Source organism: Papio anubis, chromosome X (genome assembly GCF_008728515.1).
Source record: "Papio anubis isolate 15944 chromosome X, Panubis1.0, whole genome shotgun sequence".
Taxonomy (NCBI): domain Eukaryota; kingdom Metazoa; phylum Chordata; class Mammalia; order Primates; family Cercopithecidae; genus Papio; species Papio anubis.
The window spans coordinates 74753415-74776949 of record NC_044996.1 but is presented as its reverse complement, the minus strand read 5'-3'; the positions used below and the strand labels follow the sequence as shown (position 1 = coordinate 74776949).

General features: G+C 38.4%; 1 protein-coding gene across 1 annotated transcript in view; it reads right to left on the bottom strand.

Annotated features, from left to right (window-relative positions):
* ATRX (ATRX chromatin remodeler) overlaps nt 1–23535 on the bottom strand; it is a 281996-nt gene that overhangs the window by 5011 nt on the left and 253450 nt on the right. Inside the window, 4 exon segments of the mRNA XM_031660872.1 lie at nt 10406–10534; nt 11024–11119; nt 11863–11988; nt 12851–13000. Of these exon segments, the coding sequence (XP_031516732.1) occupies nt 10406–10534; nt 11024–11119; nt 11863–11988; nt 12851–13000 (501 nt within the window).

The window sequence follows — 23535 nt, the reverse complement described above, 5'->3', positions numbered from 1 at the left end:
CATAGTCCTGGTAGCATTTACCACAAGCTGACTGAAGAGCCCTTGGACCCTGAGTGAACATCAGCAATAGCCAGGTAATACCTGCTGTGGGCCTGGGATGCTAGTGATCACAGGGACAGACTCCTTTGCTTGTGGAAAGGGGAGGGAAGGGTAGAAAGGATTTTGTCTTATGGCTTGGGTGCCAGCTCAGCTGAAGTAGAATAGAGCTCCAGGCAGATTCCTAAACATTCTGACTCCAGGCCCTGGATCTTGGATAGCATCTTGGGACAGGCCTAGGGCTGGGGGAAATTTGCAGCCCAGAAGGGAAGAACACAAGAGCTTTGCCACCTGCTGAATGTGGAGCCTTAGAGCCTTGAGCAAACAAAGGCGGAGGCCAGGCAGTAGTTACTGTGGATCTTGGGTGAGACCCACTGCTATGCAGGCTTCAGGTCTGACCCAGTGTGGTCCCCGTGAAGGGAACCAGAGGGGTGGTTGTGTCACCTCTCCACCAGCTTTCCAGACAGCTTAGCACAGACAGAGAGATATTCTGTTTGGGAGAAAGTAAGGGAAGAGAACAAGAATCTCTGCCTGGTAATCCAGACAGTTCTTCCAGATCTTATCGAAGACCACCAAGGCGGTAGCTCTATGAGTCTACAAGACTACAACAGTCATAGCATTACCCAGTTTGGGATGCCTTCCAATGCAGATACAGATGGAGTGACCAAGAACTTAGATCACAATATCTATCTCCCTTTGAATACCTAGAAAGCCTTCCCAGGAAGGATGGGTACAAACAAGGCTAGATTACAAAGATTATAATAAATACCTAACTCTTCAATGCCCAGACACGAATCAATGTCCACAACCATCAAGACCATCCAGGAAACACGACATCACCAAACGAACTAAATAAGTCCTAAGGGACCAATCCTGGAGAGACAGATACATGTGAATATATGTGACAGAGAATTCAAAATAGGTGTCTTGAGGAAATTCATGAAACTCAAGATAATATGGAGAAGAAACTGATAATCCCATCAGATAAATTTCATAAAGATATTGAAATAATTTAAAAGAATCAAGCAGAAATCCTGGAGTCAAAAAATGCAATTGACATACTAAAGAATGTATTAAGAGTCTCTTAATAGCAGAACTGATCAAGGAGAAGAAAGAATTAGTGAGCTTGAAGACAGGTTATTTGAAAATGTACCATCAGAAGAGACTAAAGAAAAATGAACAAAAAACAATGAAGCACATCTACAAGATCTAGAAAATAGCCTCAAATGGGTAAATCTAAGAGTTATTGGCCTTAAAGAGGAGGCAGAGAGACAGTTAAGGTATAAAGTTTATTCAAAAGGATAACAACAGAGAATTTTCCAAACCTAGAGAAAACTATCAATATTCAAGAAAAAGAAGGTTATGCAACACCAAGCACATTTAACCCAATGAAGACTACCTCCCACCATTTAATAATCAAACTCTCAACGGTCAAGGATAAAGAAAGGATCCTAAATGCAGCAAGAGAAAGGAAACAACATACAAAGGAGCTCTAATACATCTGGCAGTAGACTTTTCAGTAGAAAACTTACAGTCCAGGAGAGAGTGACATGAGATATTTAAAGGGGTAAAGGAACAAACAAACAAACAAACAACTTTTAACCTAGAAGAATATATCTGGTGAAAATATCCTTCAAAAGTGAAGGAGAAATAAAGACCTTCCCACACAAACAGAAACTGAGGAATTTCAATACCAAACCTGTCCTACAAGAAATACTAAAGGGAGTTTCTCAGTCTGAAAAAAAGGATGTTAATAAACAATGAAAAATTACATGAAGGTATAAAACTCACTGGCAAAAGAACATTAGTTTTCTCTTTGTTTGTACTTTATTTGCTTGTTTATGCAATCAGTGTTATCATCAGCTTAAAATGATGTATTATATTATTTGCAAGCCTCATGGTAACTTCAAATAAACAAACATACAACAGATAAACAAAAAACTATCAGCAAGAAATCATACCAGGCGCGGTGGCTCAGGCCTGTGATCCCAGCACTTTGGGAGGCCAAGGTGGGCGGATTACCTGAGGTCAGGAGTTCAAGACCAGCCTGGTCAACATGGTGAAACCCTGTCTCTAGTAAAGATGCAAAAATTAGCTGCGCGTGGTGGCGGGTGCTTATAATTCCAGCTACTTAGGAGGCTAAGGCAGGAGAATTGCTCAAACCCCGGAAGGCAGAGATTGCAGTAAACTGAGATCACGCCACTGCACTCCAGCCTGGGTGACACAGTGAAACTCCATCTCAAAATAATAATAATAAAAAGAAATTAAAACATACAACCACAGAAAATTGCCTTAACTAAAAGGAAGACAGGAAGGAAGAAAAGAAGGAAGAGAGGGATCACAAAACAACCAGAAAACAAATAACAAAATGGCAGGAGTAAGTCCTAACTTATCAAGAATAATGGGGTTGGAGGCTGGGCGCAGTGGCTCACGCCTGTAATCCCAGCACTTTGGGACGCCGAGCGGGAGGATCACAGGTCAGGAGATTGAGACCATCCTGGTTAACATGGTGAAACCCCATCTCTACTAAAAATACAAAAAATTAGCCCGGCGTAGTGGTGGGTGCCTGCAGTCCCAGCTACTCGGGAGGCTGAGGGAGGAGAATGGTGTGAACCTGGGAGGCGGAGCTTGCAGTGAGCCCAGATTGCACCACTGTACTCCAGCCTGGGTGACAGAGTGAGACTCTGTTTCCAAAAAAAAAAAAAAAGAATAATGGGGTTGGGCAAGATGGATGACTAGATGCAGCAAGGTGGAAAAGCTGCCACCGAAAGACAACGATGACTGGCACACTCCTAACAGATCTTCAGAGACAAGGCAATGAGAGTGGATGGAGGGAAGACACAGAAGCTTGGTTGAAGGAGGAGGAAGCTGGGAATCCTGAATGGGGCTACCGCACACCAGGACTGGTTCCTGGCCCACAAGAACTCCAGGGGAATGAGTGAGTTGAACTGGCAAGAAGCAACTGGCTCTTGCCTCGGGCCTCTGGAATTCCGGCAGGAGACCCACAGCCAACATTATACTGAATGGGCAAAAGCTGCAAATATTCCTCTTGAAAACTGGCACAAGACAAGGATGCCCTCTATCACCACTCCTATTCAACATAGTATTAGAAGTCCTGGGCAGAGAAATCAGGTGACAGAAAGAAATAAAGGTCATCCAAATAGGAAGAGAGAAAGTCAAACTATCACAGTATGCAAATGACATCATTCTGTATCTAGAAAACTCTAGTCTTGGCCCAAAAAGCTTCGTAAGCTGATAAACAACTTCAGCAATATCGCAGGGTACAAAATCAATGTACAAAAATCAGTAGCATTCCTACACACCAACAAAAGTCAAGTAAAGAGGCAAATCAGGCATGTAATCCCATTCACAACCACCACAAAAAGAATAAAATACCTAGGAATACAGCTAACCAGGGAGGTAAAAGGTCTCTACAGTCTTTTGGAGTACAAGACTCCAAAGAAATTAGAGATGACAAAACAAATGGAAAAACATTCCATGCTCACGGATAGGAAGAATCAATATTGTTGAAATGGTCATATTGCCCAAAGCAATTTATACATTCAATGCTATTCCTATCAAACTACTAATGATATTCTTCATAAACTAGACAAAATTATTTTAAAATTCATATGGAACAACAACAACAAAAAAGGCTGAATAGCCAAGGCAATCCTAAGCAAAATGAACAAAGCTGGAGGCATTATGCTATACAACTTCAAACTATACTACAGAGCTACAGTAACCAAAACAGTGTGGTACTGGTACAAAAAACACACACAGACCAATGGAACTGAATAGGGAGCTCAGAAATAAGGCCACACACCTACAACCATCTGATCTTTGACAAAGCTGACAAAAACAAGTAATGGGGAAAGGACTCCCTATTCAATAAACAGTGCTGGGGTAATTGGCTAGCCATAAACTGGACCCCCTCCTTACGCCATATACAAATTATCAACTCAAGATGCATTAAAGACTTAAATGTAAACCCCAAAACTATAAAAACCCTGGAAGACAACCTAAGCAATATAATTCTAGATATAGGAACAGGCAAAGATTTCATGATGAAGATGCCAAAAACAATTGCAACAAAAGCAAAAATGGACAAATGAGATCCAACTAAACTAAAGAGCTTCTGCACAGCAAAGGAAACCATTGACAGAGTAGAGAGACAACCTACAGATTTGCAGAAAAGTTTTGCAAACTATCCATCTAACAACTAATAACCATTATCTATAAGGAACTTAAAGAAATATACAGGAAAATAACAACCACATTAAAAAGTGGGCAAAGGACATGAACAGACACTTTGCAAAAGAAAACACGCACATGGCCAACAATCATATGAAAAAAAGCTCAACATCACTGATCATTAGAGAAATGCAAATCAAAACCACAATGAGATACCTTACACCAGTCAGAATGGCCATTATTAAAAAGTCAAAAGATGCTGGTGAGTTGTAGAGAAAAAGGAATGCTTATACACTGTTGGTGGGAGTGTTAATTAGTTCATCCATTGTGGAAAGCAGTGTGGCAGTTCCTCAAAGAGCTAAAAACAGAACTACCATTCAACCCTGCAATCCTATTACTGGGTATAAACTCAAAGGAATATACATTGTTCTATTATAATGACACTGTATATGTTCATTGCACCACTATCCACAAAAGCAAAAACATGGAATAAAGCTAAATGCCTATCAATGGTAGACTGGATAAAGAAAATGTGGAAATAAAAAATAAAAATAAAGAAAAAGTTCAGGAGGGGTAAAAAAAAAAAAATCCATGTGTGTAAAGGTGTATTCTAAATGTGCCTTTCTTCCTGATACCTACAGTGACTGAAGCTCTAGATACATGTGCCCTCTGCCTACTCATACTCATGTCCCCTTATAAGGCATTCATTATGGAATGCCCTATTATCAAGTTCCACAGCAAAAATTGAGATGTTGCATCCTGTGATTTCCAAACCTCAGCTAGCAGAGCCATAGCCTGCTACTACTGCCTCTGCATTTGGTTTATTGAATGCAGCTCATCACAAAGAGTCTGACAAATTCAACATGTTATAGACAACTAGAGCTTTTCTTATTCCAACAGCAGCTGACTCAACTATTAGAAATCTCAGAGATCAAAAATTTACTTTCTCACTCTCGGTTAGAGCCCAGACCTCAGCACACATCTTCAAGACTGCTGTCAATCTATTCATTTAATTTTATTAATATACTTTATAAACCTAATAATAAGTACAAGATCATGTCCTCTGCAGGAACATGGATGGAGCTGGAGGCCATTATCCTTAGCAAACTAATGCAGGAACAGGAAACCAAATACCATATGTTTTCACTAATAAGTGGGAGCTAAATGATGAGAACACATGAACACATAGAGGGCAATAACAGACACTGGTGCTGACCAGAGGTTGGAGGCTGAGAGGAGGGAGATGATCAGGAAAAATAACTTATGGGTGCTAGGATTAATACCTGGGTGACAAAATAATCTGCACAACAAACCCATGACACACAGATTTACCTATATAACAAACCTGTACATGTATCCATGAACTTAAAATGAAAGTTTAAAAAAAGAATAACAGTGAATATAAATGGACTAAACTCTACAATCAAAAGACATATAGTACCTGAATGGATTTTTAAAAAAGACCCAACCATCTGTTTCCTATAAGAAATACATTGTACCTATAAAGACACATATAAAGTGAAAATAAAGGGATGAAAAAAGATATTTCATGAAAATGGAAACCAAAAAAGAGCAGGACTAGCAATACTTACATCAGACAAAATAGATTTCAAGACAAAAAATATAAACAGAGACAAAGATGGTCATTTGTAAATATATGTGCACCCAACACTGGAGCACCAGATATAAAAAAGCAAATATTATTAGAGCTGAATAGAGAGACAGACCCCAAAATAATAATAGCTGAAGACGTCGACACCTCAACTTTACACATTGGACAGATCATCCAGACAGAAAATCAACAAAAAAACCAATGGACTTATTCTGCACTATAGACCAAATAGATATTTACAGGATTTTTCATTCAATGGTCACAGAATATACATTCTTTTCCTTGGCACATAAATCATTCTCAAGGAAAGACCATATATTAGGCCACAAAACAAGTCTTAAAACATTCAAACAAATGAAATCATATCAAGTTTCTTCTCTGACCACATGGAATAAAACTAGAAAACAACAACAAGAGGAATTTTTGAAACTATATAAACACATGAAAATTGAACAATATGCTCCTGAATGACCAGTGGGTCAAATAAGACATTAAGAGGAAAATTGAAAATTTTCTTAAAACAAATGATAAAGGAAACACAACATACAAAAACCTATGGGATACAGCAAAGGCATTACTAAGAGAAAAGTTTACAGCTCTAAGTGCGTACATCAGAAAAGAAAAAAAACTTCAATTAAACACCTACCAACGCATCTTAAAAAGAACTAGAAAAACAAAAGAAAACAAAACCCCAGATTAGTAAAATAAATAATAAAGATCAGTGCAGAAATAAATACAAAGTTGGTTTTTTTGAGAAGATAAACAAAATGGACAAACCATTAGCCAGACTAAGAAAAAGAAGGGGCTGGGCGCAGTGGCTCATGCCTGTAATGCCAGCACTTTGGGAGGCTGAGGCGGGTGGATCACGAGGTCAGGAGATCGAGACCATCCTGGCTAACATGGTGAAACCCGTCTCTACTAAAAATACAAAAAATTAGCCGGGCGTGGTGGCGGGTGCCTATAGTCCCAGCTCTCGGGAGGCCGAGGCAGGAGAATGGTGTGAACCCAGGAGGTGGAGCTTGCAGTGAGCCGAGATCGGGCTACTGCACTCCAGCTTGGACGACAGAGCGAGACTCCGTCTCAAAAAAAAAGAAGAAGATTCAAATAAATAAAATCAGAGATCAAAAAGTAGATATTAAAACTGATACCAAAGAAATTCAAAGGAGCATTAGAGGGTCCTATGACAAACTACATGCAAACAATTGGAAAACCTAGAAGAAATGGATAAATTCCAAGACACATACAATCTACCAAGATTGAAACACTAAGAAATCCAAAATCTGAAACAGACCAGTAACAAGTAGCGAGATTAGAGCTGTAATAAAAAGTCTTGCAGCAAAGAAAAGCCTGGAAACCAATATCTTCACTGCTGAATTTTACCAAACGTTTAAAGAAGAACTAATACCAATCTTCCTCAAACTACTGTGACAAGGAGAGGAGGAGGGAATACTTCAAACACATTCTATAAGGCCAGTAACACCCTGATACCAAAATCAGACAGACACATCAAAAAAAGAAAACTACAGGGCAATATCTGAGATAAACATTCATGCAAAAATCCGCAACAAAATACTAGTAAACACAATTCAATAACACATTAAAAAGGTGTTGAACATGACCAAGTGGGATTCATCCAAGGGCTTCAAGGATGACTTAACATATGCAAATCAATCAATGTGATACATCAAATAACAGAATGAAGGACAAAAACCATATGATAATTTCAACTGATGCTGAAAAAACATTTGATAATATTCAACATGCCTTCATGATATAAATCCTCAAAAAACCGGTTATAGAAGGAACATACCTCAACACAATAAAACCCATATATTGACAGATTCACAGCCAGTATCATACTCAATGGGGAAAAAAGTGAAAGAGTTTCCTCTAAAAATTGGAACACAACAAGGACGCCAGCTTTTACCACTGTTATTCAACATAGTTCTGGAAGTCATAGCTAGAGCAATCAGACAAGAGAAAGACATAAAGGGCATTCCAGTTGGAAAAGAAGAAGTCAAATTATCCTGTTTGCAAATGATATGATCTGGTATTTGGAAAAACCTAAAGACTACACCAAAAATATTTTAGAACTGATAAACAAACTTAGTAAAGTGGTAGCATACAAAATCAGCAGCATTTCTAAATGCCAGCAGTGAATAATCTGTAAAAGAAATTGAGAAAATAATCCCATTTACAGTAGCCACAGTCAAAATTAAATATCTAGGAATAAACTTAACGAAAGTGAAAGATGTCTACAAAGAAAACTACACAATGCTGATGAAAGAAATGGAAGAGGGTACAAAAAAATGAGAAGATATTCCATGTTCATGAATTGGATAAATTAACATTGTTAAAATGTCCATATACCCAAAGCAATCTATAGATACAATGCAATCCCTCTCAATATACCAATGACATTCTTCACAGAAATAAAAAAAAAAAAAATCCTGAAATTTTCATGGAACCACAAAAGACCCAGAATAGGCAAAGCTGTAGTGAGCAAAAAGAACAAAACTGGGGGAATCATATTACCTGACTTCAAATTATACTATAGAGCTACAGTAACCAAAACAGCATGGTACTGGCATACAAACAGACACACAGACCAAGAGAACAGAAGACAGAACCCAGAAACAAATCCACACACCAGTGAACTCATTTGTGGCACAGGTGCCATGAACATGCATTGGAGATAGGACAGTCTCATTCATAAATGGTGCTGTGGAAGCTGGATATCCATACACAGAACAATGAAAAAACACCCCTATCTCTTGCCATATACAACATTCAAATCAAAATGAATTAAAGACTTAAATCTGAGACCTCAAACTATGAATCCACTACAGAAAAACATTGGGCAAACTGTCCAGGACATTGAACTGGCAAGGATTTCTTGAGTAATATCTCACAAGTACAGGCAACCAAAGAAAAAATGGACAAACAGGATACCATTAAGTTAAAAAGCTTCTGCATAGCAAAGAAAACAATCAACAATGCGAAGAGACAACCCACAGAGTGCGAGAAAATATTTGCAAGCCTTCCAATTGACAAGGGATTAATAACCAGAATATATAAGGAGCTCAAACAACTGCATAGAAAAAGAAATCTAATAATCAGATTTAAAAATGGGCAAACATTTCTCAAAAGAAGACATATGAATGGCAAACAGGCACAAGAAAAGGTACTCAACATCATCAATCATTAGATAATGCAAATCAACACTACAATGAGAGGCTGGGCATGGTCACTCACACCTGTAATCCAAACACTTTGGGAGGCTGAGGTCGGAGGATTGCTTAAGACCAAGAGTTTGAGACCAGCCTGGGAAATATAGTGAGACCCTGTCTCTAGAAAACCAACCAACCAACCAAACAAAAAAGACAATGAAATATCATCTTACCCCAGTTAAAATGGCCTTTATCCAAAAGACAGGCAATAATTAATATTGGTGAGGATGTGGAGAAACGGGAATTTGCGTACACTGTTGTTAGCAACGTATATTAATACAAGCACTATGGAGAACAGTTTGGAGGTTCCTCAGAAAACTAAAAATAGAGGTACTATATGATTCACCAATCCCACTGCTAGGTCTATACCCAAAAGAAAGGAAATCAGTATATTGAAGAGGTATCTGCACTCTCATGTTTATTGTAGCACTGTTTACAATATTAAGACTTGGAAGCAACCTAAGTATCAACCAAGAGATGAATGAACAAAGAATACATGGTACATATACACAATGGAGTACTATTCAGCCATAAAAAAGAACGAGATACTGCCATTTGCAATAACATGCATGGAACTGGAGATCATTATGTTAAGTGAAATAAGCCAGGCATAGAAAGACAAAGTTCACATGTTCTCACTTATTTCTGGAAGCTAAAAACTAAAACAATTGAATGGGGATAGAAAATAGAATGGCTGCGAAGGGTAGCAGGGACTGGGGTAATGGGGGATGGTTAGTTAATAGGCACAAAAGTATAGTTAGAATGAATAAGATCTAGTATTTGATACCACAACAGGGTGACTACAGTCAAAAATAATTTATTGCACATTTAAAAATAACTAGAAGAGTATAACTGGATTGTTTATAACACAAAGAAAGGATAAATGCTTGAGGTGATAGATATCCTTTACCCTGATGTGATTATTATGCACTGTATACCTGTATCAATATACCTTATGTGCCCCAAAAATATATATACCTATTATATACTCACAAAAATTAAAAGTTAAATAAAATACAAATGGCAAATGTGGTAAAACTCTGGCAAAAATTCCTATGTAGATGTTCAGAATATATGAGAAATAAAATTATATGGACTAGATCCTATGTAAACTTCAAGGATTCCCATTTAGGTAGCTGTTGCATTTTTGTAACAAAATATATTACTTTTACTTGACATTCCTGGGTTTTTTACATTTCTTCCAGAATTATCAATGACTATCCATCCCTCCATAGTAGGAATAATTACTGATGTAGATGTCATACAAACTTATTATTATAAATTCAAGAAAATTAAACATAACCTAGAAATAGTCAGAAGTCAGAATTCTTACCATCTGTTGTTTTGTCAATACATCATTGTAGATTGCTTCTCTTCGTTTAACATCAAGCTCCTGGCTGGCTTGTCTACTTAATGCTAACGCCTGTACTTGGGCCTCTGAGAGATTCATGTTCTCCTTCCACTAAAAGAAAAATTTTCTATTTACTCCTTATTACTGTACAATTGAAGAAAAAATAATTAAAGTATTTTAAGATATTTGGGATTTTCCAAGGTCCCCCCCCCCGCTTTCCTTTATTCTTTTCTAAAGAAAAGCATGATGCAAAACAGGGTATTAAGTTGTTCACTGCTATACCTGGGCTGGCTATCTCTGGAATGAAACAATAATTTAGATTTAATTTGTGCAACTGGTAATTAAAATGTTTATGTAAACAATGCATACATTTCCATGTTTGATTTCTCAATTCTTACATTTTATCCATTTCTCTTTTGTGCCAACATCTATGTAAAATTGCTGGGTTCCGTTTGGCACTATTATCCATCCATTTTACCAGTATTTTACTATTGCAAATCAATTTATAAGATGGAAACAATTAAAAATTTTTAAAAATGGCAGTAGGGGGTAGAGGGCACAAATTTGAGGTTGGAATAAGACAATTGCCAATTAGCTTACTACAGCTGAAATTATATCTTCAAGAGGTTGAATCCTCACTGCTGTCACACTGTTTGTTGCTTCTACAACTTTTTCTCTTCCTTGATTAATGAGGTCCTAGAAGAATGCAAGAAATAAGTTATATAAGGCAGAAAGACAGCATAGTGTTAAAGTATAGGAATCCTTCCATTTGCCAATTTATAGCAGTTGGTTTTAAAACTCTTTAAATAATTGAAGAGAACAGAAAAATTCAGTATCAATAAAGTGGAATAAAACATACCAATGCTCAAAGAGTCTTGTTAGGAAGATTAAAAGTTTGAGTTTTATCACACCAATAATTTAATAATTTAGATGAATCCATAAGCACATTTTATAATGTGTTTCAGATTCAATTAAGTCATTATTGGTATAATAAAAATCCAATCTTTCCTATTTAATTTACAATTGATTCTAGCTTTAAATCATTTATTTCATAATATTGGGCATTATATATTTAATTGTACATCTATAATGCACTTGAATAGAAATTAATGAGTATATTTATCTTACTTTCAAACAGTAAGATAGCAATTTATTATAAATATTTTATAACTGAAGAAGGTGCTACTTCCCAAGCCAGTCAGCAGCCCTATTGTTTCTTAATTAAAATAATTCAAACTACATTAATTCACCGACTGATTCCTTTGTGCTCTGAACAAACCACATTTTACAACATTATGTTGGTTCAAAACAGTCAACAAATAAAATAAAAATTTATTGGTCTATTCAGGGGTAATCTTTTGGAGAATGAACCCTCAACAACAAGGCACTTGAAACTGCCTTTAATTCATGTTAAACTACTTTTGTACTTCACAACTCACCTCCAGCTGTTGATTACTCATTGCTGACAGGGCTCCCAAATTGAAAGGAATATAAGGAGTTTGAGAGTTGAAACTGACAGGGGGTAAATTGGTCCCAGTTGGTATGTTGAAACGCATGGTCAGTCCCTAAAAACAAAAAAATTACGCACTTTTCACATTGTGATTTAAAACTTGAAATTCTACATCACCTACTGGTTTAGAAAAGAATCCACATTCTCAGATCCAGGAAATTATTAACACTCTTCCACACACAAACAAAACACCCTTTTCACCCGAAACCAAGATCTTATTACATGGAAAGTTTTAACCCCTAAAGGTGTACTTTTTTTAATGATAATTCCCACAGAATGGGGGCAACTCAAAGAATTCTGATGAGACTCTGAACATCACATTAATGTTAAAGAGGTTTGGTACAATAAGTTAGGAGTTTGAAAAGGATTCAGGTATTAGGATAAGGTTTCTCATGCTCAGGCACACTTTTGCTCAAGTGGGTTGATGTTTAAAACAGACATAGAAGGATCTTAAATAAAGCTGCTGCTGGAGCAAACGGCATTAATTTCTAATAATGAAATATTTTTGTGTTCTGATATTCAGCCAAAATTTAGATTTCATGGTATACATGCAAAGCTACATTTACTACAACCTCCAAACACTAAGCTCCTATATGTTTGTTACTACAGAGAGGGTACTGATGGGAGGTTTGTGGTGCTAAATATATGGATTCCCACTCATCTCTCAATTCAACAAATACTAACCACAAATGGGGTTACTACTCTTTAAGTGTAAACTGTTTTCTTCTGTTTCCTCCTCCTACTCTACCACCAAAGGTAGCTGAAACCAGCCCATAAAGGGATTCTTGTAACTGGGGACTGTGTTCCTAAAACCCACTATATTATTATTACCTGTTTCAAATGTGACCCTTTTCTTCTTCATTGCTCTTTCAAATCACTAACATAACAAAAACGAAAACGCATTTTGCATCAACTACCTTCTTCTCTGCTTCATACTCAGCCCAAGCTGCTTTTCTTTCTTCTTCAGTCAACTCTTCTTCTTCTTTGTGGTCCAAAAGAGAATCATGTTCATGATATCCTACAATGTGTTCCTTATGTATCTGAAGGAGTTCTGCAAGTATGGTATCCTGTTTAGAGGGGTTGAAATAAGAGACAATTATTTTTCCCCTCTGGATAGTATAATACCTCCATAGTTCTATGGTCAACTGTACTAGAAACTAAAACCTGATTGCTACATATATATTTCTGATATATATGACAGATTACCTAAAAAACAGCAACAAAACATGTAACACCAGTCTCTTATGTAAGACTTTCATGTTTATACAGTATGTTTTAGGCATTCAATTTTTTTTTAATTACTAGTTTTCAGATTTCAAGGTCCTTCCACCAACTTAACATTTTTTTTCACATGCATTTTATTTTGTGCTTAATTCTGAGTTGATAAATGCTAACATAAGTCTGCTTAAATTAGTGATGATATTGGATGCCTGTGCTAGAAATCAAGGCTACTCCTATTTATACATAATAAACAACTTTATTTTCACAATCATTTTAGCTGCCAACCACTAAGTTAACAAAAATCTAATCTAAATTAATCTAAACAGTTATAGGACAGTTTAACTGAAACATATAGCCCTTATACTTCAACTGCAGGAAGGTCAAATGTTAAATTACACTGTAAAGACCCATGGGTCAAATTTAAATTGATACATTTTTTGATTTATTATCATAGTATATATATTTTAAAGAAATCATGGTATCTTAAGCCAATCTTTTAAGATTATAAAAAATTGGGATCATTTATATACTCAGTAAGAACACTAAACTCCTGCTCTGTGTAATTATGACTGAGAGAGTGAGACACAGAGATAGATGGGGTGGGGGTTTAACGTGAATTACAGATACGTTACTTTTAATAAATTTAAAATATTGACAAGTTGTTCATTAAGAAATCACATAAGAGGCTGGGCGCGGTGACTCAAGCCTGTAATCCCAGCACTTTGGGAGGCCGAGACGGGCGGATCACGAGGTCAGGAGATCGAGACCATCCTGGCTAACACGGTGAAACCCCGTCTCTATTAAGAAATACAAAAAACTAGCCGGGCAAGGTGGCGGGCGCCTGTAGTCCCAGCTACTCGGGAGGCTGAGGCCGGAGAATGGCGTGAACCTGGGAGGCGGAGCTTGCAGTGAGCTGAGATCCGGCCACTGCACTCCAATCTGGGTAACAGAGCAAGACTCCGTCTCAAAAAAAAAAAAAAAAAAAAAAAAAAGAAATCACATAAGAAAACCTGGATCTATAAAAGGCAAATTAATTCACTTTACAGAAGGATTTTCCATAGCTTTTAACAAGTTTTCCTAGAACACACTTTCTAAATTGAGTGTGAATTTAGTGAAGGGACATAATTACTGATCAAATGAAGGTAGTGGAGGTACATATATAGCACACTGAATTCAAATATAATCTGCATCTAGTGATGCTTAATGCACTCATACATTTTTGCATAGACAAAGCCCACATTTGAAAATAATTATGCCTTTACACACGTTGAGTATAGGGTCCAAAAAGTGGTAAGAACTCAAATGTGTATTAAATAACTCAAGATGAAAAATTCAAATCATGAGGCCCTAAGTTTTTTTTTTCTATACAATAGCAAATACACTAATTCCAAATATTCTGATATTTAATATCTTGTAAACAACTTTTTATCTTGCTACCCCAATAAACATTTTTCAACAATTATTTCCTTTCTTAACAAAACTGATTTTCTTAATAGATATAACCATAATAGAGACTTTACAATTCTTGTTTATTTTATTTTATTTTATTTTTTTTAGATAGGGTCCCATGTTGTCACCCAAGCTGGAGTGCAGCGGTTTGATCACAGTTCACTGCTGCCTTGAACTCCTGGGCTCAAGTGATTCTCCTGCCTCAGCCTCCCGAGTAGCTAGGACTACAGGTGCACACCACTGTACCTGGCTAATTTTAAAAATTCTGTAGACATAGGATCTCAGTATGTTTCCCAGGCTGGTTTCAAATTCCTGGCCTCAAGTGATCCTCCCACCTTGATCTCCCAAAATACTGAGATTACAACAGGTATAATCCATTTTGAGATGTATGTGTGTGCTATTTCCTTTGTTGAAAACAAAAAACAATAAAAGACCATACAAATGAGAGGACCCAATAAAGTCTACGGGTAGAATACATGGATGCTAACAGGCTTAGTTACTTTGAAATTTGAAATGTTAACTAAATGCTTCTCTCTCACGCCAGTGTAGAAACCTGTGATCAAAGTTGACTTCTCTGGCTTATGCCACATACAATAGGTTTATCATCACTAGATCAATCTCCAAAGTCCACTGTTACTGACCAGGCAGGCAGGAAGACAGGCCAATCTGCATTAATTTATTCTACTAAAAGACAGGGCTTTCTTAAATGTGTAACTCCTGCGCCCACTCCCCCAACACATACATGCCAAACACGACTCAAGAGAGAGATAAAATAATAAAACCAGATAACATTGACTAACATTTTTAGTACATTTACTAAATACAATGGGAAAAGTCAGCTGTTCTACAACACACCAAATAAATTACAAGATTAAAATGTTCTATGGATAATCTCTAATTTTACTTCTGTGTAGCAATAAATGATCTTAATCATAGTCAGCTCAGTTCATTTCTCTAAGAAAGCAACCTGGATGAGAGAAAGGCCAAGAAAACTGTATACTAGGAACTAATTCATTTCTATCTGTGCCACTGATTCTCTCAATAACACTGGATAATAACTTAGTCTAGCTATGACTGTAAATTAAATATGGATGATACACTCTCTGCTCACGTGTGTAACAGGATGATATGAAAATGGCAGGAATAAACAAAAGCATGAAAACACCCAATTCTTTGGAAATAAACACTGTCAAGTGCGGTATTTATTTCTCAATTCTAAACACCACAATTTATAACATTAATTATGTCTTTAATGGTTGGAGGGGAAGCCTTTCCAGAAACGCATATACACATAAACATATACACAAACTCATATACAGCCTTTTAAAAAATGTCTGAGATACCAGGAAAGCTTTATTAAGTCAGTCCTTAGCATTCTACAATTTCTAAGTCCAAATGTATCATCATGGAATTAGTAGAAATTGAAGCCCAGAGAGGCAAAGTAACTTTTTCCGATTACACAGCTAAGGACTACCTGGGACTGGAAACTAAATTTCCTGGCTCCTATGCAGTGATGATTCCATCACACCACAAAGAATGTCTGTTTTCTTTACAGTTCCTCTACTTCCCAGACCTATTCCCTTAGGTAAAAAAAGATAATTCACTGAAAGATTCCAGGGGAGGGGGAACTTACGTCTATTTTCTTACTTTTAGCACTTTTTAACTTTTATTTATTTATTTAGAGACAGAGTCTCGCTCTGTTGCGGGGCTGGAGTGCAGTGGTGCTCACTGCAACCTCCACCTCCCAGGTTCCAGCGATTCTCCTGCCTCAGCTTCCCGAGTAGCTGGGACTACAGGCACCCGCTACCATGCCTGGCTAATTTTTGTATTTTTAGTAGAGATGGAGTTTCACCAAGTTGGCCAGGCTGGTCTCGAACTCCTGACCTCAAGTGATCCACCCGCCTCGGCTTCCCAAAGTGCTGGGATTACAGGCATGAGTCACTGAACCTGGCCTGCACTTTTGTACTTTTTGAACTTTTTAAAACAAGCATGTTAATTTAATAAAAGAAAACATAAAAACTGAAAAAACAAGTCTCAAGACAAACTTGTGAAAGGCCAGTTCATGCTTATACTATACCTGAAAATAATACCACGTACTGTTTTACCATTTGCATCTTCAGGAGATACTTATTTTTGAGAAACGTCATTTCTAAACCCCTTTAATGTATTCACTCCACTAATTCTAGATTTAAAACCTATCCTATCAAGTCAGACATGACTGTCTAAGGTCAGGTTATGGTGAAGGTTCAGCCTTTAGCCATGCAATAACTTTCCTTTTGACTTGCTAGTCAACTGAAATGCCAATGTAAGTCACAGGAAAAGTACATGTGAATTTGTTTGTTTTCTATCCTAGAAAGTTTCAGATTTTTTGCCTAAAACATTACCTCCATCCTGGCTACTATAATCCCTCTTTTCAAAGAACCAAACAAAACAAAATGCAAACAATACTAACATCCAATTACAAAACCAGGAAATAACTACCAGTAACATTTGTTATGTATTCCTCCACACATTTACACACACACACACACACCTTTGCATAAAAATGGAATTGGACAAATGGCAAGATGGCTGATGAGAAGCAGCTGTGGTCTGTGGCACTCACAGAGAGGCATGAAAAGGGGTGAATGAATCCAACACCTTCAAATGAAATATTCAGGTTCTTACATTGGGACTGAATAGGCAAAAAGCACAGAGAGCAAGGAGAAGGTGCGGGGGGGCTATGGCCCATCCAGGAGCCACGTGGAGCAAAAGGAACTCCCATCCCCAGCCAGGGAAGGCAGTGAGTGAGTGTGCAACCCGCTCAGGAAGCCAGGCTTCTCCGATGGATCTTTGCAACATGTGGAGCAGGAGATCCCCTTGTGAACCCATTCCACCAGGATCTTGGGTCTGATACACAGAGCTGTGTGGAGGCTCGGCAAAACAGCAGCTCAGGCGCACACAGAGACCCAGGAATTTTGCATACTCCTGCCACGGGATCCCTGCCAAGGCATAAAATCCATCCATATACATCCCTAGGAAGGGGTCTGAATACAGGGAGCCAAGCAGCATGGCTCGGCAGGCCCCATTTCCATCGCACCTCACAGACTTGGAATCTCAGCTAGCCAACAGCAGAGGGCTGAAGTCCGCCTGAGACAAGACCAAGTTCCAGGGGCAGGGGCGGTCACCATCTCTGCAACTCAGGGGAAATAGCCAATCCAGCCTGCCAGCTGTGAAGAGTGGGCACAGCCCAGAGGAGGAGGGGCCGCCCACAGCACAGTGCAGTGGCCTTGCCAGATAAGGGGGCCAGACCGCTTCTTTAACCAGACGGACCCACTCCAAACTGAGTAGGACTTACCATGCAGGGTCAGAGATCTGATCTCTCGCTGGGAGGGAGCTGGGGGTAGCGGGGAGGGGCGGCTGATATCTCTGTGGTTTCTGGGGACTCAGTTGTTCCAGCCTGTCCGTTGTGGAGAGTGCAGATCACCCAGCCAGGAGCACCGCCCCCGCCCCCCACAAGGCATAGTGCAGCCGCCTCGCCAGATTGTAGCCAGACTGCTTATTTGACAGGCCCCGACCCACTCCTGCAGACAGAGATCTGATATCTCCATGGGAGGGAGCTCCCCAGGGGAGGGCCAGCGGCCATCTCTGTGCTTCCGTTAAATCAGCCATTCCAGCTTGCTGGCTACAGAGAATAAAGGTGGTACAGAGGAAAAAACCCCAGTGCAACACACCTGCTCTACCAAGAAGCAACCAGACTGTTTCATTGGGTGGGTCCCTGATCCCATCCCTCCTGACTGGGTGAGATCTTCCAGTGCGGGTCGCCAGCCGCCTCCTGCAGGTGCGGGAGAGGCAGAAGAAATTGGGGTCTGGAGCAGACCCCCAGCTAACCACAGGAGCCCTACAGTAGAGTGGCGTGACTGTTAAAAGAAAAACAAACAAACAGAAAACAACAGCAATGTCAACAACAACCAAAAAAAAAAGGCCCCGGAAAAAAAAAAACCCATTCAAAGGGCAGCAACCTCAAGGATCAAAGGTAGATAAGCCCACAAAGATGAGAAACAATCAATGCAAAAACGCTGAAAACTCAAAAAGCCAGAGTGCCTTTTCTTCTGCAAATGACTGCAACACCTCTCCAGCAAAAGAGCACAGAACTGGGCTGAGGCTGAGAAGGATGAAGTAACAGAAATACGCTTCAGAAGGTGAGTAATAACAAATTTTGCTGGGCTAAAAAAGCATGTTTTAACCCAAGGCAAAGAAGCTACGTATCATGATAAATCAATACAGGAGAGTATAGCAAGAATAGTCAGTTTAGAGAGGAACATAACCAACCTGATGGAGCTGAAAAACACAACACAAGAACGTCACAATGCAATCAAACTTCACAATGCAATTAATAGCAGAAGAGACCAAGGTGAGGAAAGAATCTTAGAACTGGAAGACTATCTTTCTAAGATAAGACAGGCAGACAAGAATAGAGAAAAAAGAATGAAAAGGAATGAACAAAACTTCTGAGAATTATGGGATTATGTAAGGAGACCAAATCTACGACTGACTGGGGTCCCTAAAACTGACAGGGAGAATGGAACCAAGCTGGAAAACATACTTCAGGATATCATTGAGGAGAACTTCCACAACCTAGCAAGACAGGCCAAAATTCAAATTCAGGAAATGCAGAGAACCCCAGTAAGATATTCCATGAGAAGATCAACCCCAAGATACATAATCATCAGATTCTCCAAGGTCGAAATGAAAGAAAAAATGTTGAGGGCAGCCAGAGAGAAAGGCCAGGTCACTTACACAAAAGGAAGCCCATCAGACTAACAGCAGACCTCTTAGCGAAAAACCTGTAAGCCAGAAGAGATTAGGGGCCAATATTCAACATTCTTAAAGAAAAGAAATTCCAGCCCAGAATTTCATATCCAGCCAAACTAAGCTTCACAAGCAAAGGAGAAATAAGATCCTTTTTAGACAAGCAAATGCTGAGGGAATTCATCACTAGCAGGCCTGCCTTGCAAGCAGTCCTGAAGGAAGCACTAAATATGGAAAGAAAAAACCATTATCAGCCACTAAAAAATACACTGAAGTACACAGTCCAGTGACACTATGAAGCAACCACACAAACAAGTCTGCAAAATAACCAGCTAGCATCATGATGACAGGATCCAATTCACACATAACAGTACTAACTTAAAATGGAAATGGGCTAACTGCCCAAATTAAAAGACACAGAATGGCAAGTTGGATAAAGAGTCAAGCCCCATTGGTATGGTGTCTTCAAGAGACCCATGTCATGTGCAAAGACACCCACAGGCTGAAAATAAAGGAACACAAGAAAATTTACCAAGCAAATGGAAAACAGGAAAAAGCAGGGGTAGCAATCATAGTTTCTGACAAAACAGACTTTAATACAACAAAGATCAGAAAAGACAAAGACAGGCATTACATAATGGTAAAGGGTTCAATTCGTCAAGAAGAGCTAACTATCCTTAATATATACACACACAATATAGGAGCACCCAAATTCATAAAGCAAGTTCTTAGAGACCTATAAAGAGAATTAGACTCCCATACAATAATAGTGGGAGAGTTTAACACCCCTCTGACAATATTAGATCATTGAGACAGAAAATTAACAAAGATATTCAGGACCTGAACTCAGCTCTGTATCATGTGGACCCGATAGATACTTACAGAACTCTTCACCCAAAAACAACAGAATATACATTCTTCTCATTGCAACACAACACATACTCTAAAATTTATCACATAATAGGAAAATACTCCTCAGCAAATGCAAAAGAACTGAAATCATAACAGTCTCTTAGACCACAGCGCAAGCAAATTAGAACTCAAGAATAAGAAATCCACTCAAAACCATACAACTACATGGAAATTGAACAACCTGCTCCTTAATGACTCTTGGATAAATAATGAAATTAAGGTAGAAATCAAGAAAATTTTTGAAATTAATGTGAACAAAGAGAAAACATATCAGAATCTCTGGGAGAGAAATTTATAGCACTAAAATGCCCACATCAAAAAGCTAGAAAGGCTGGGCGCAGTGGCTCATGCCTGTAATCCCTGTACTTTGGGAGGCCGAGGTGGGTGGATCACTTGAGGTCAGTAGTTCGAGACCAGCCTGACCAACATGGTGAAACCCCATCTCTACTAAAAATATAAAAAAATTAGCGAGGTGTGGTGGCAGGCGCCTGTAATCTCAGCTACTTGGGAGGCTGAGGCAGGAGAATCCCTTGAACCCAGGAGGCGGAGGTTGGAGTGAGCTGAGATCGTGCCATTATACTCTAGCCTGGGCAACAGAGCAAGACTCCATCTCAAAACAAACAAACAAAAAAACAAAACTAGAAAGATCTCAAGTTAACAACCTAACATCTCAACTAAAAGAACTAGAGAACCAAGAGAAATCAAACCCCAAAGCTAGCAGAAGACAAGAAATAACTAAGGTCAGAGCTGAGCTGAAGGAAACAGACACATGAAAAATCCATTAAAAAAAAAAAAAAATCAATGAATTCAGGAGGTGGTTTCTTTAAAAAAATTAATAAAATAGATAGACTGCTAGCTAGGCTAATGAAGAAAAGAAAGAAGAATCAAATAAAATCAGAAACAAGGGGGACATCACCACTGACCCCACAGAAATGCAAACCACCATCAGAGAATAATATAAACACCTCTACGCACAAAAACTAGAAAATCCAAAAGAAACGGACAATTTCTTGGACAAACACACCCTCCAAGACTGAACCAGGAAGAAATTGAATCTCTGAATAGACTAGTAACATGTTCCAAAATTGAGGCAGTAATAAATAGCCTACCAGCCAAAAAAAGCCCAGGACCAGATGGATTCACAGCCGAATTCTACCACAGGTACAAAGAGGAGCTGAATACTGAAACTATTCCAAAAATTACAGAGGAAGGACTCCTCCATAACTCATTCTATGAGGCCAGCATCACCCTGATATGAAAACTTGGCAGAGATACAACAACAAAAAAAGAAAACTTCAGGCCAATATCCTTGATGAACATTGATGCAAAAAAATCCTCAATACAATACTGGCAAAATGCAACAAGCAGCACATGAAAAAGCTTATCTACCATGAGCAAGCTGGTGTCATGCCTGGATTGCAAGGTTGGTTCAACATACACAAATAAATAAACGTGATTCATCACATAAACAGAACTAAACACAAAAACCACATGGTTATCTCAATAGATGCAAAAAACTTCTTCAATAAAATTGAGCATGCCTTCATTGTTTAAAACTCTCAATAAACTAGGCATTGAAGGAACATACCTCAAAATAATAAGAGCAATATACGACAAACCCATGGCCAATATCATACTGAATGGGCAAAAGCTGGAATCATTCCCCTTGAAAACTGGCACAAGACAAAGATGCCTTCTCTCACCACCCTTACTCAACATAGTATTGGAAGTCCTGGCCAGGGCAATCAGGCAAGAGAAAGAAATAAACCGTATTCAAATAGGAAGAGAGGAAGTCAAATTATCTTTGTTTGCATATGACATGTTCCTATGGCTAGAAAACCTCACTGTCTCAGCCCAAAAGCTTCTTAAGCTGATAAGAAACTTCAGCAAATTCTCAGGATATAAAATCAATGTGTAAAAATTACTAGCATTCCTATACACCAACAACAGGCAAGCAGAGAGCCAAATCATGAATAAACTCCCATTCACAATTGCTACAGAGAGAATAAAATACCTAGGAATACAGCTAGCAAGGGGGAAGCAAAGGACCTCTTCAAGGAGAACAACAAACCACTGCTCAGAGAAATCAGAGAGGATACAAGCAAATAAAGAAACATTCCATGCTCATAGATAGGAAGAATCAGTATTGTGAAAATGGCCATACTTCCCAAAGTAACTTACAGATTCAATGCTATTCCCATTAAACTACCACTGACAATTCTTCACAGGATTAGAAAGAAAAAAAAAAAAACTATTTGAAAATTCGTATGGAACCAAAAAAGAGCCCAAATAGCCAATGAATCCTAAGCAAAAAGAACAAAGCTGGAGGCATCATGCTACCTGATTTTATCTATACCACAAGTCTACAGTAACCAAAACAGCATGGTACTTCTACAAAAACAGACACATCGACCAATGGAATAGAATAGAGAACCCAGAAATAAGACCACACACCTACAGCCATCTGCTCTTTGACAAACCTGACCAAAATGAGCAATGGGGAAAGGATTCCCTATTTAATAAGTGGTGATAGGAGAACAGGCAAGCCACATGCAGAAAACTGAAACCAGAACCCTTCCTTACACCATATACAAAGTTTAACTCAAGATGGATTACAGACTGAAATGTAAAACCCCGAACTATAAAAACCCCAGAAGAAAATCTAGGCAATACCATTCAGGATATAGGCATGGGCAAAAATTTCATGAGAAAAACACCAAAAGCAACTGCAACAGAAGCCAAAATTGACAAATGGGATCTAATTAAACTAAAAAGCTTCTGCACAACAAAAGAAACGATCATCAGAGTGAACAGACAACCTACAAAATGGAAGAAAACATTTGCAATCTATCCATATCACAAAGGTATAATATCCAGAATCTGCAAGAAATTTAAACAAATCTATGAGAAAGAAACAATGCCATTAAAAAGTAGGCAAAGGACATGAACAGATACTTCTCAAAAGAAGACATACTTGTGGCCAATAAACACATGAAAAAAAGCTCATCATCACTGATCGTTAGAGAAATGCAAATCAAAACCACAATGAGATACCATCTGATACCAATCAGAATGGCTATTATTAAAAAGTCAAAAAACAGCAGATGTTGGAAAGGTTGTGGAGAAAAAAGAACACTTTTATACTGTTGGTGTTCAACCATTGTGGAAGGCAGTGTGGCGATTCCTCAAAGACCGAGAGGCAGAAATAACATCTGACCCAGCAATCCCA